A 14,365-nucleotide genomic window follows, 5' to 3' on the forward strand; every position below is an offset into this window, starting at 1 on the left:
CACTTTGAAATGAATATGCTTTATTCTGATAATATGAGTAACAGGGTTGAGTGGGTTAGAGTGCCACACTCTTTTAAGACTGAAACGATTGTAAAAATATGAAAAATAAAAGAGAGGACTTAGTTTTGGTCTACCCATGGCACTAGCACATGGCTTGCTGATGTCCTTTCCACTGTGTCATTTGACTTTTTCACTTCCTCTGCCAATCTAAAAAGGTTTGGGTAACAGGGTTGAACGCATGTTGAGGGACACACCTTCTGTGCAAAATTATTTAAAATATGTTTATGATTTAACAAATTGATTTTACAAGAGACATATATCAATAGAATAATACCAAAAAAAGTAAATAAAATCCCTATTTAAAATGTTATATTTGACATGCAAGTTGGTCACCAAGAAGCGGGTACAAGAGAAAAATGCCGTTTTAGGGGGTGTTCGAGTCGAGAGCTATTTGATCATTTAAATAATATTTTGAAACCACTTTTTCTAAAACTTTATATACATTTTGTCTCAAGACAAGTATGTTTAACACAACAAGGGCATGTTTTAGCTTTTTGGGCATGGATTATAAGATATTTATATGGGGGACATGAAATGTCCTCCAATTCTGGAATGACCCAGATAGCGAACTATATTAAGAACATTATAATAACATTACAAAGGGTTTCTATTGGCAGTGATGGGCTTCCATAGGTTCGTCTCCCCAAAGAGCCTTGAGTACCGGGGGTTCAGTTTCGGGAGCTGACTGGTCAGACCATGGATGTATAATAAGGGTCAGACTTGCCTTACCGACCCACCCATGGGAGGACCTATCATGGGGAGGACCGGATCCGCCCCAGAGTCGCAGTTGGCCGGCCTGTCACACTGAGAGGGGGCGGGACAGGTGAGGAGGAGAGCGTATACAAGAAAGAAAAGGATGGTCAGTTCTTCAGGAAGGTGTGCGCTTCGCCATGTGTTAGAAAGAGACAAGAAAAGTTTATTTTTAGTTAATTATCGTCGTGTTTCCGGGATTTATTTGTCCCCGTTTTCTGTGCGGAGTACTTTTCAAACGTCAACGGTTAGTTTTTTTAAACCGAACGTAGGCCTACTATTTTTCAATTCGACTGCGCGAGACCCTTCAGTTTGTTTTCAGTGAAGCGAGCCTTTGTCAGCGCACAGGATCGACTTTTACTTTTTTTTTGAAAACGTATCTTCGAAGCATAGAGGAGTGGAAATACCTTTTTTTGACTTTTAAACGCATTTTTTATTGTGTTTTTATTTTTTTGGTAAACTACTTGCCCTGTAGTCATGGAGAGGGACGACTGTCACTCAGCAACGCGCACACATCCGTTTTTTCACGAGTTGAAGATGACCCGTGCGCAGAGGATAAGGGTAACGTTCATATATTTAAAATAAAGTATAAAGACATAAGATGTTTATGCCTGAAATCAGGACACAATGGCACCACATAACACGTAGTTATAATACAAAGGCGATAGAAGTACAACAGGTGCCACCTGAAACTAACCTGGCAATAGTGGTGTAAAGTAGATTTACTCAAGTACTGTACTTAAGTATACTTTTCAGGGACTTGTACTTTGCTTGAGTATTTCCACCTTTGCTGTACTTCTACCCCACTACAATTCACAGGTAAATATTGTTACTTCTACTCATAAACAACACTTACATACTACTTTAGTAACACCTGGAGTAAATTCACAAGCTACCCTGCAGCATACCAAGTATTTTAAATAAGCTGCACCTTAACCAGCTTTGATAACACTTTAATGCATCAATAATTATAAAATATATCATATTCTGTAAGGTGTCAATCTGCACAATGACTACTTTTACTTTTGCTACTTTAGGGATATTTAGATGCCACTACTTTTGTACTTTTACTTTTGTGACATGCAGGACTTGTTACAGAGTATTCATACACTGGTACTTCTACTTTTACTGAAGTGTCTGATTACCTTTTCCACCTCTAGCTAGAGTTGTCCTCTGTACATACTGCTTACTTAAACATTAACTTCTAATGTGTTTAAATGCTGTGCTTTGAGTCAGTGGGATAAGGGTGCTATATTTGGACATCTGTTTAAACTCATGGTTTTCCTTCTATGGTCATTTTTTACATGGCTTATTTCTGGAGTTTTTTTTAAGGGAACAAAGGGTCTTTCACATTTCACTCTCTGACTCTGGGGCCTAGGCAAAACAGCCAAGTCATAAATGTGTTTCAGGCACAGGCTAGCATGTCAGAGGGGAACAACATGCCACAGAGTTGCGTAACTTTACGACTGACACGCTAGTAGAGCTGAACCACATCATGACATTGGTGTCATGATGTTTACAGGAATATATATCCCATTCAGAAACGCATCTAAGACCACTGAAATAGATGGTCAATCCACTGTTAAGTATGGACTGACGCCTTTCAAAGTTGATATACAATGAACATAGAATTCATGAGCATCAAAAGTCACTATGAATCTAAATTGACGAATTAAATCCAAAGACATTAGTTTAAAAAGAGACATTAAGCCATTTTTAAGTAGTTCACAAAGTGTTCCCTGTCGACGCATATGATGTTTTAATTTACAGCTGCAACGATTGAAGTGACCGGAAAATAATCTGTTACCATTTTGATGTTTTTGATTAATCATAAAAGTATTTTTTCATGCTAAAATGGCCCCTCGAACATGAACATTTCCTGCATTTCTTCGTTTTTTTTTAACTAAAATACATCTCATTGGGCTTTGGACTGTCACAACAATACAACTAAAAACATGACCTTGGGTTTTAAGAAAATAGGATGAACATCTTTCACTATTTTCAGAGAATTCAGCTCTTATTATAGAAAATGGTCAGTTTATTCAATAATATAATCGTCATTATCCACCGTCATTTATATATCTTCTGATCTCCAGGGCATCATCCTGGGCAGCGTGCTCTTCCCTCTGCGCGTCACCCTGACGGCCCTCATCTTCCTCATGATGTGGCCCCTGGCGCGGCTCCGATCCGCCGGCCTGTCTGCGGAGGAGTGCTCTCGCCCCATCACTGGGTGGAGGCGCTGGCTCCTCCACCCAATCATTAAGTTTCTGAGCCGATCCGCCTTCTTCTGCCTGGGCTTCATGTGGACAAAGGTCAAAGGTCGCTGTGCGGACCTGAAGGAGGCGCCGGTGCTGGTGGTGGCGCCTCACAGCAGCTTCCTGGACATGTTGGTTCTGCCTCAGACGGAGCTGGCAACGGTGGTGTCGCGGTCGGAGAACACCAGCCTGCCCGTCGTAGGAGGTGAGACACACACACACACACACACACACACACACACACACACACACACACACACACACTCACCAGCCAGTGCCGACATGATAGAAATTAAATCTGGATACACTCCCCATGTTATAATATTTGAAATGAGCCAATCCTCCTCATATTAGTTTCTACATTTGTAATATCCAGTAACAGAAACAAAGTGACAGTATGCATTGCTTGCTGAGGGTTTAAATCAATGGATGATTTAAAAATAAATGTACCAAAACTGTCAAAACCTCACTTGCTTCTGTTGTTCTTCTTAATCTTCTATTGATTGTTATATAAATAGGATGGCATTGCGTGTCTTTGATTCCCCGGCTGTTTAAGGCGCTCCTTCACTCTCCTGGTGTAGTGGAGCTCATGCGTGCAGGTGTAAATGACATTGATTGCTTGAAGTGTCAGTCGCACACTGCTCTGTTAGTTGAGTTGCTGTCCCTTTGCTGGTGTACCTTCTTCCCCTTCATACTTGGAATATCTTCTAGTAGAGGACACACAGAATACAGGTGAAGTGTGAAAATAAGAATTACTTTGGGGACACACAATCGAAGGCAAGCTGGGAAAAGTGTAAATGTTTTGCTTTGAATCGTGAGAAAAGTGAAGAAATGGAGCGTTCCCCCTGCCAACAACCGAGTACTGTTTGTTACTAGGCAACTGTCGGAGTGCCTGGATGACCTCATGTTTGACGAAATGAATGTTTAAAGAGACTGGCAGAGAGCCAGATCGGTCGATCGGTCGGCAGAGAGTGAGTATCGGCCGATATCAGTCGGCAGCCGATCGATCGGAGCATCCCTACCAAAAAGATAAACAAGTGACTCAGCCTGTTGGCTTCTACATCTCTCTGCCTGCTTTGGAACTTCCTCCCTTTTGGTTCTGGTTTTCCCTTTTTTGTTCTTGTGTAATCGTTCTGTTCTCGTTGACAGCCCTGCTGGAGTTCAACCAGTCAGTGATGGTGAGCAGGAAGGATCCGGAGTCGAGGAGAAAGGCGGTCGCTCAGCTGACCGAGAGGCTGACCTCCGGCGGGTACTGGCCTCAGGTGAGAAACCTTCTGGGAGATAACCTGCTGCATCTTGGGTATATTTAGGTGGTAACACAAATAAACAAGTTGTTGTTTACAGAACTAATAATGACCACAAACTATCAAAACACTTGGCAGCATTCTGGCACCTTGTCTCAAAGTCAATGTGTTTTGGGATGTATGTCGTTAACACAAGATAAACACACATCCAAGTATTGATCTACAGCTTTAAATAAATCGGATGGTAAGTTGTTTTTTTGTTGCGGGAACAACAACAACAAGAGTAGCTTCCAAGTTGGCCTTAGAATGAGGTCATCCCCGCAGCGCTCGATTAAAGGAATGCCCCAAATGACTACGACAACAGTGCACACCTCACTGAAACCGTTAAGTCTTTGCTTGTTATGGCTTCACATCTCTGATTCAGCCCGAGCAAACAGCTGATCAAGATTAGATAAGATGTTTTGTTTTGGAACCGGAGAGAGCAACACATGTTTCTGCACTTAGTATTATTCCATCCTTTTTAGTTACAGTGGGAACATTTTCAAACTTCAGGAACAGAAGGATGGATAATAAACTCATTTGTCGACATCTCAGAAGACCGATTGGCTTTATTTACGCTGCTGGTAGATTTCTGTTATTCCTGGCTGTCCGTAAACTCACCTGCTCATAAATCACACGGCTCTACTTGTTGGCTAGATGCTGATGTTTCCAGAGGGAACCACGACTAACGGCAGCTCTCTAATCAAATTCAAACCTGGTGAGTACACGGCCGTCTCCTTTCTTCCTGTCAGTTCGTTCCCCTTTGGAACAGATCACACAGGAATGAGTGGCATGAAAGGGAGAAAAGGGCGTAGCAGCTCATTGTTTTTGCTTCTACAGCGACGCTAACATTCCTGTCCGTCTCGTTTTTCTCAATGTCTTCAGGTGCCTTCCTCGCGGGCGTCCCCGTCCAACCGGTTCTGCTGCGTTACCCCAACAAGCTGGTGTGTGTGTGTGTGTGTGTGTGTGTGTGTGTGTGTGTGTGTGTGTGTGTGTGTGTGTGTGTGTGTGTGTGTGTGTGTGTGGTGTGTGTGTGGTGTGTGTGTGTGTGTGTGTGTGTGTGTGTGTGTGTGTGTGTGTGTGTGTGTGTGTGTGTGTGTGTGTGTGTGTGTGTGTGTGTGTGTGTGTGTGTGGTGTGTGTGTGTGGTGTGTGTGTGTGTGTGTGTGTGTGTGTGTGTGTGTGTGTGTGTGTGTGTGTGTGTGTGTGTATAAAACATTTACTAAAGTGACAAGATCTTTCAAAAACAGGAAGTTAAGTGTTAGAGGAGATAGTATCAGCACTTTGTTGACTGCATGCAGATGGGTTGATCTGAAAGGATACGTTATCCTTTCAGATCATCCGAATCGAAAGTTTATTAGAACAACAGTCACACTGTTTCGTTTCTCAGTCGACCAACCTGTGTGACACGATTCCCTCACAGGGGCGGGCTTTGTTCTGCTGCTGCACTTTGTTTTTGACTTCCTTGTTCCTGTCCCTCCCTCGGATGGGTGTGTACACTACGGTCCCATCCCGTTCCTATGTTATAATAAAAAAGCATATTTATTATTATTATTATTATAAGTCCCCCATTTTTATCTCCTGTATTTCCTAAAATGTCCGCCTGGTCTGGATGTACATTTCCCCAGACTGTAGCTATGTTTATGTACACACTGTTATGTGTCCACTGTGTTTGCATAGCGGAGCCTGTCAGGGTGTGTAAACGGGTCAAAGTGACTGGAATTGAACGTGCTATAATAAATGAATCCCCACCGTGTGTGTTACTAAAGATGTTCTGTTTCACCATCTGTTTACGACTCCCTCAGGATTCTGTTCGCTGGACGTACAAAGGAACATCCTGGTGAGCAATCTCCACTCTCTCTTTCCACTTTCAGTGTTGAATCAAGCGCTCGTTTTATATGCATGTAAATGGTCTGCAAAGACGCACATTCCTGTGTTTTGTGTTTTTTAATTCACGTTCTCTCCACTGTTTCTGAGGATATAATTATTAGGGCTGTCCCGAATAGCATTTTTCGGGCTTCGGATATTCGGTGGGGGGGGGGGGGGGAGGGGTGCGTAGTAATCGGCAGAGAAGCGCTTCAACACGTGTATTTCGGTTCATTCACGGCATTCATTTTGTTATTCTACAGTATTGTTGTTTTATAGTTATTTGTTAATGTATTTATCCCTATTTGTGTTCTTTGAAATTGAAAAGGATATTTTGTTTGTTACTTTCGTTGCAGTTGTATAGGCGCGTTCACACCGCAGTACTTTTCCCACAAAGGTTCATCAGAACTCTTTGGTTCTCATGAACTAAGTACAGATCGCGTTCACACCGAATAACTTCCCTGAGGGAGGATCAGGCAAATGAAGCCGCTGACGTCACTTCTTCTTCTTCTTCTGCTTTGGGTTTACTGGCAGGCCGCAAACAACCCCGGAGTTGGGGACTGGCTTCAGTAGAAGCTGCTGCGACTCCCCGTGGTTTGCAATCCGCCCAGCCAATCAGAAATAGGAACCTTTTTCTCCCACAAAAGTACCTGCTCTCTAGCAGGGACGGAAAAGGGGGTAAAAAGGTTCATGAACGCGAAAATTGGAGAAAAAACGAATATCCGAATAACGAAATTGAATCCCGAATAGTACTCCAACGAACGAATATTCGGATATTCGGGTACAGCCCTAATAATTATATTTGATCAAATAATACCACGGGTAGCAGTTGCACACCGTGACAGTTTTGTTTCCCATCTAATATTTGCTCTTTTGTCCGTTAGGGTGGAGACCCTCTGGCACACAGCGTCTCAGTTCTACACAAACAGCACTGTTGAGGTGAGAAGGTTAACCAAATCCTCCTCGCAGAAAATGTACACTAATATGGCTTCGTGTCAGAATGCATTAACATCTGCCTTTTTATAAAGAGGAACTTAACACCATGTGGAAAATATGGTAGCTAACCAAGTACACTGTGACATCACTGTTGGCGTGGTAACAGGTGCAGCACGTGACTAATCCTGATGTGGTGTAACACACAAACAGGAGTGATCATTACTTAAGCTTGGTGTACATTCCTTGTTAGACGATTTAATTCCACCCTGTGTTTACCTGCTACTATGTCTACAATGTGTGTGTTTCTTTGCTGCAGTTCATGCCAGTTTACACCCCGTCAGAGGAGGAGAAGAAAGACCCCAACCTGTACGCAGACAATGTTCAGAAACTCATGGCCAAGTGAGTAGCGCAATGTTTTATGATCTATATCCGCCCGTTTGTGTGTCACTGTGTCATCTACAGTCTGTACGGATTTAAGATAAGATAAGGGGGAAATCATGTGATGTAAGGAGAGAATAGGGACAGGAGTACAAATATGTCAGGGATTAATAAAGCAGAAATGGTTCTAAATATATTATCATTTATCGACTGTGGACATTTCTCAAACAAACAAAACAAACATGGTTGTTGTTGTTGTTGTTGTAATGCCCCCTTTCTGCCACTAGATGCTAATAAAGAGCCATATTGTTAATGAAAAACTTAAGGCACAAAGTTCAAGCCAGCATTTTCTTTCAGGCTATTCTTACCCACAATCCTTTGCAACTGTATACTATGCAAGCTACGTGGAACAGTATTTACTTTAAGGTTGAGCTGAGCTATATTTAGCTGACCACCGCATACAGCACAGACTTCGCTTGATGCTGGATGTCAGCTGTCTCTTATGATGCGTGTTTCTGCTGCAGGGCCCTCGGGGTGCCGTCCACAGATTATGTGATGGAGGGCCGGGTCCCTGTGAATAAAGTGGGGGGCCTTTCTCTCCCCATCGATTCTCCTGCCAGGGACACGCTCTCACTGCTGCACCAAAGCGGGTAAGAGAAGATCTTTGTTTCGCTTCAGTTCTGTGAAAGCTCCTTTTTGTCGTTGTCTCACCATCTCTCTCTCTCTCTCTCTCTGTCTCTGTCTCTCTCTCTCTCTCTCTCTCTCTGTCTCTGTCTCTGTCTCTGTCTCTGTCTCTGTCTCTGTCTCTGTCTCTGTCTCTGTCTCTCTCTCTCTCTCTCTCTCAGTCTGGAAGCTCATGACGTGGAAGCAGCGCTGGTCAGAATGATTGACAGGTGTCAGTCAGGAGCTCAGGGGTCAAAGTGCAGCGCAGAGGAGCTCGCCTCCATCCTCGGGCTGACGGACGCACAGACAGCCGGGAGCATCTGCAGCTTCTACTCCAAGGTACAAACTGTTGTTGTTGTTGTTTGTGTGTCTACTGACATGATCTTCTTGGGCTTTTTGCACTAGTGTTGAATTACATCTGTGTTTTTGTTAAAGTACTGAATGTTCTCAATACGTTTGATACATCTGCTACGACTTGTCTAGTATAATGTTTTTCACAATCACAATGCGACTTCAAAGCCTTTGAACTGCTCCCTGATGCAGTGCAACACTCTTCAGAGGGGAATCGGCACCTTTTATACATTTTCTATGATTTGTTGTTGAAGTGGAACATGCCTACAAATATGATGCCTCTATTATAATAGTATAAACCAAAAGAAGTCGCTGCTTTAAATGATGAGACTGTGCACAGCAACTACTAACGCAGGGCTTGGGGGAGCTAACCTGCAAGCTGCATGTTGTACTTAACCCTTAGATGCATAAGTGGGTCTTTTCGGACCCGGTGAGCTGGTTTTCTTGAAGTATCTTTGAAATTGCATTTTTTTTTATCATTTCATATTCCAGCTATTCCTCAAAAAACATGTTTTGGATTTCAAGCCATTCACATTTTAAATTGACATTTTATCCTTTTTAAGAAATTGTAGTTTTTGTATTGCTACCCCAAGCTTCCATAAGTGGGTCAAAAATGAACCGCATGCATTTTGTGGACCACACAGACGACATCACAAGGGACACCTCTCAGGGAGATTATCGTACACAGCAAGATCTGATACCTGTATAATAATAATACATTATATTTCTAAAGGGATTTTCAAGGACTCAAAATCGCTTTGCAATATAAGGGAAGGTTAGGGTGGGGGGGTATAGGGCTATCAAACTTGATCAACCGGCATGGATTGATGGGGGGTGGGCTATGAGTAGACAAGAGGAGAAGAGATGAGTTTTGAAAAGGGACTGGAACACTGTGAGGGTCGCAGAATAGCGGAGATCTTTGCATCAATTTGTCTATAATTAGAGAAATTAAATATAAAATATTTCTAGTGTGAACCAAAATATAATACTAAATATTATACAAGTGATTTTTCTTAACCAAAATGACAAAGATGGCATAAAAGCACATATTATTCTAACACGGGTCCTTGTTGACCCACTTACGGAAGAGTGTAGTCACTCGTGCGTCTAAGGGTTAGTAATTGACTTTCTAGCAAATTCATTTAACTCCAATTCCTGTTTGCATTCATCTCAAGAAACCTGCTTGTTTTTCAGGATGAGTCTGTGGACCTGAGGCAGATCTATTTAAGTGTTTCTGCTGTGTCAGGATTTGTCAGCTTCAGCACACTGCTCCACACGGCTTTTACTGTAAGTCCTGGTTTATTTATTAGTTTCTACCGAAGATAACGAATAGCCTTTCACAATGCTTCTAAATGCACGGTGTTTGTCTCGCAGCTGTTTGACCCAGAGAGCAGCAGCAGTCTGAGTGCAGAGCAGCTGTCCGGCCTCATGGGGGCGCTGCTGGGGTTCCCTCAGCATCGAACAGCTGATCTCTACTCCCAGGTGTCTGAGGAAGGCCAGCTGACTGAAGGTGAGGACCAATCAGTGAGGGATCATAATAGTTCACTATTCACTAGTCAATTCAATTCAAAACCTTTATTTATACAGATAAAACCCATTGAGATCATAGACCTCTTTTACAATGGTGACCTGCTTCAATTAGTTCCAAACATTAATACAAACATGACAGAAAACAAAGGACATTATATGATACTACAGTTTGTATACTAGTAGCATTTACAGACACCAATATTTTCTGATTGTATAGCGTCTATCCTAGCTTTAAAAACATGAAATGGAATCAAACTGCTTAGCTTCCATTCCTTTTGTAGACTGTTCCATGCTAGCGGCGCTGCGCATCTAAAAGCTGTATTTCCTAATACAGTCCTAGCAGTTGGCACATGTAATACAACCACAGCTTTAGATCTCAGGCAGTAGCCATTTACAATACGCTGTGAGATCAGGGAACAGATGTAAGACGGAAGTTTCCCTAACATTGCTTTATAAAAAGATACCAGTGATTTAGCCGCTAGTGTCTCGTTCATCTTGTTACATTGAGATTATACGCAACAAAATGTGGTATAAAATTACTTTATACCACATTACTTAGGCCACTCACAACCCAGCTCAAAAACAAGTATAATCTGTAAAAAACGATTCTCCATCACACAGAAAGTTATTTAACATTACTTTTTCAAACACCTTTTCAAGTTTGTTCTGTTCCTCTTGCTGTGAAATGTTTTAGTAACGTGTTAAATCTAAAAGGCAACTGCCCTCACTGAACATGTGTGTTATGGGGGGGGGGGGGGGTGCGTAGTATTTCGGTTTATTCACGGCATTCATTTTGTTATTCTACAGTATTGTTGTTTTATAGTTATCTGTTAATGTTTAGAACCCAATTTGTGTTCTTTGAAATTGAAAGAGAGAAGGAGAGTTAGCGCTGTTGACAGGAAGTTGTTGTTGCTATGGAAACAACGTGACGGAGATTAACGGAGAAAAGTCATATCTACATATAAAGACGGAGAAAGTAAACCATAACGTTTATAGTTAAGTGTTAGCACCCCCCGAAGAGGCACAAGCTCTTACGTTGATATTGGAGATTTCAATCAATTAAATTTGGCAGCCCGCTGTCAAAATATATATATATATATATATAACGAAATTGAAACCCGAATAGTACTCCAACGAGCGAATATTCGGGTACAGCCCTAGTGTGTTATAATTAACTGTCAAAAACCATTGAAATCCTCATTAAATCCGCCTCGTTGTTCACAGAAAATCTGCTGCGAGTGCTGACGAGCCACCCGACCTATCAGGAGGTGGTGAAGGAGTACTTGCAGCCTGAGGAGGAGGCGGGCTCTCAGCTGGCCAATGGGAAGGCTGTAAACAACAACGGAAACACGCTAAACGGCCACGGATCCATCCACTACAAGAAGTTTGAATAGGGAATAAAAGAAAATAGGATGTGTCTTTTTTTATAGGATGTTTATTAGTTTGTTATGTATTCTGCAGCAACCGGACACAATGTACCAGAGTAATTGACAATGGATTGTATTTTTATAGTGTGTGTGTGTGTGTGTGTGTGTGTGTGTGTGTGTGTGTGTGTGTGTGTGTGTGTGTGTGTGTGTGTGTGTGTGTGTGTGTGTGTGTGTGTGTGTGTGTGTGTGTGTGTGTGTGTGTGTGTGTGTGTGTGTGTGTGTGTGTGTGTGTGTGTGTGTGTGTGTGTGTGTGTGTGTGTGTGTGTGTGTGTGTGTGTGTGTGTGTGTGTGTGTGTGTGTGTGTGTGTGTGTGTGTGTGTGTGTGTGTGTGTGTGTGTGTGTGTGTGTGTGTGTGTGTGTGTGTGTGTGTGATTTTCTACCAACCACACTCACAACACCAAAGAATGACCTACATTATGAATACAGGCGCTCTCTGATGTCGGTGTGTGTTTATTTAACGACTCGTGTATATTTCACAATAACCCAAAAGAAACACATGTTGGTCCAGATGTTGTTAAAACACTACGTTATGGTGAAGCCATAAAATGTCTTATTTATAGAACTACCTTCCTTTGTACATTGAATGTTTTTAAAACGGGTACAGTGGTACGTGTAAAAAGAAACTCTGTAAATCAAAAAGTTTATTTTATGTAATTCTTTTGAATACTGTTTTATATTTAACAATTAATTAAACTGTGAATTATTTTTAAGGAGGATTTCATGAGTTTTTTCCCCACATTTATTTAATCTAAAAACACATTAATTACCAATCTTTCTTCCACGTCTTAGCGTTCTTCCCTTCTCCTTATCCAGCCGTCTGCTGCGTGTGTTTGTTTTGCACAAGATGAAGTCGTTATACTTGCTGGGTAACCTGCTGTAAAGCCGTGTTTGTCTGGCTTTTTTACAACTTGTTCTGGTTTCCATCGCACTTCTTGAGTCTCCTTTAAAAGTGTCTTCTCCAGTTGATACCCTTGACCTTTCTCCATCCTTCTTCGCACTACTTCTGGTTGAGGGTGGGCTCGGTTTATTGGCCGATTCCTCTGTGGACCCCTCTTTGACTTTAACATTCGCTGTCGGTGTTTGCTCTTCTCTCTCTGCGTACTCCTTCGCTCCGCTCTTCCACCTTCCTCTCTTCGTCGGACTTAAACTTGAGTTTTCAATCGCCACATTGTCCGTCTCTTGTATCGCTTCCCTCTCTTCCGAAGACCCTTGTTCATTTCGGTGCCTTTTCATCAGACTCGACGGGTACTCTTCTCCATTTAGTCTTCCATCTTCACCTTTCACATCTGACGTTAGCTTGACGCTAGTTGGTTCATTTGTCACGTTTTCTTGAATGCCTTTACTACTTACTGTCCGGCTTTCTGACACATTATGTGACCTCAAGCTGTAAAAGTCAGAGGTTCCTGTGACTTCACTCGCTTCTGGACTCGTTACATTTTGGTTTTCCTTGCAGGTTTTCTCCGAAGGTGGCTCATTCATCCTGCTCAGAAGTCCCTCTTTGGGTACTGCTTGTCTACTTTGGTCATCTTTTATCAAGTCTTGTATGTCATGAGGATGCGTCTGAACTGTTGGGCTCTGCAGAGAACATTCTGGTAGCGAAACGTTGTCCTCGTCTGTCTTACTCTCCCCTTCATCGCTTCTGCTTCTTTTCATTGGACTTGAAACCGAGATAGTCTGTGGTTCAGTTTCATCCGCCTTCGCATTTACTTCGAGGTCGTCACCGTCCAGAATGTCTCTCTTCGACGAGGACTTCCTGTGGTTTCTCTCCGTCTCTAGGCTTTTGACTTTCCTTCTGACTGGAGTGGCAGGAAGTGGAGTCATCAGCACTTTCTCCTCAGTCGTCGAGCTCCTAGTCTGTCTCTTCACAAAACTGGACATTTGAATCTCCTTTTCTTTTGTTTCTTTACCAACGTGTTTCTCTACTTGTGGCATTTTGTCTAAAAGGGCATTTTCTGTCCCAGTTTCAGTGCTCATATCGGGGTTATCGACCCAATGCTGTTCCCCTCCCTCCATGTGGAGTTTCTGTTGTTCCTTCTCTCCAGTCTCTGAACATTTGTCTGTATCTTCTGGTTCTGTGGCTTGGCTCAACGGTTTAAATAATTCCCTTCCTACAAACGACCGTCTTTTCTGCGTCACATGAACAAGCCGTTGCATTTCTGGGGTACATTTAGCTGCTTTCTTATCACTCTTTTCAACAGGCTTCTTCTCAACTGCTCCCTCTTTGCTCACTTCACCGCTCGGTCTCGGTTTCTCCTTCTCAATTTGACCCGACTGCCTCTGACTACGTCTGGTGTTTGTCATGACCTTGAGTTTGGTCTTACTCTTTGTATTCTCCTCCTTTCTTTCTTCTCTTGATTTTGTAGCTTTGTCCTTCAGTGTTTCTGCGACATCTTGTCTCTCTGTTTCCTCCTGATTTCCTGTCCGGAGTTCAGGGGAGGCTACGTCTTCAGAAACTACAAAAACTGTAAGCTCAGCTTGTTCTTCGGGCACTGAGTCTGATAGCTTGCCATCTACTGCTTGCACAGAAACTGCCTCGATACAAGAGGACTTTAGGTCTATGTTTTTGGGGCTTAATTGTTCCTGAGACTCCTTTATCTGATGCTGTGTTTTCGAAACTAGGACACTCACAGCTGGAGGGCTAAAAGTCGACAAATCGTCTCTAAAACTAGGCGTAGATTCCTTGACGCCAACGGTACAAGGGTCCTCATTTGACCCTGAGACACTAGACGTTGAGTTGGACTCGGGGGCAAGAGGATGCCCACGTAGAGGACTTTCCAGAAACAACTGAGCTGACTCTGGGTCTGTTAGGTTCAAGGGGAACATTACGTCTTCTATTGACTCGTACCATTTCGCCGCATGTACCTCTAC

At 42.6% G+C, this 14,365-nt stretch overlaps 2 protein-coding genes across 2 annotated transcripts in view; both read left to right on the top strand.

Annotated features, from left to right (window-relative positions):
* Positions 1-4,207, top strand: part of si:cabz01101003.1 (ubiquitin carboxyl-terminal hydrolase CYLD) — a 40,904-nt gene extending 36,697 nt beyond the window's left edge. Inside the window, exon 19 of the mRNA XM_034232454.1 lies at positions 3,276-4,207. The gene's annotated coding sequence lies outside the window, so the exon portion shown is untranslated. The remainder of the gene's footprint in view (positions 1-3,275) is intronic.
* lpcat4 (lysophosphatidylcholine acyltransferase 4) lies at positions 798-11,697 on the top strand. The gene is made up of 13 exons (XM_034232460.1): positions 798-1,371; positions 2,907-3,270; positions 4,215-4,327; positions 5,006-5,066; positions 5,234-5,292; positions 6,152-6,186; positions 7,097-7,151; positions 7,465-7,547; positions 8,051-8,176; positions 8,372-8,528; positions 9,735-9,827; positions 9,915-10,050; positions 11,295-11,697. The coding sequence occupies exons 1-13, from the start codon at positions 1,288-1,290 to the stop codon at positions 11,462-11,464; spliced, it is 1,536 nt and encodes a 511-aa protein (XP_034088351.1). The 5' UTR covers positions 798-1,287; the 3' UTR covers positions 11,465-11,697.
* Positions 11,698-14,365: the final 2,668 nt, after the last annotated feature.

The sequence above is a fragment of the Gymnodraco acuticeps genome, unplaced genomic scaffold (genome assembly GCF_902827175.1).
Source record: "Gymnodraco acuticeps unplaced genomic scaffold, fGymAcu1.1, whole genome shotgun sequence".
NCBI classification, from domain to species: domain Eukaryota; kingdom Metazoa; phylum Chordata; class Actinopteri; order Perciformes; family Bathydraconidae; genus Gymnodraco; species Gymnodraco acuticeps.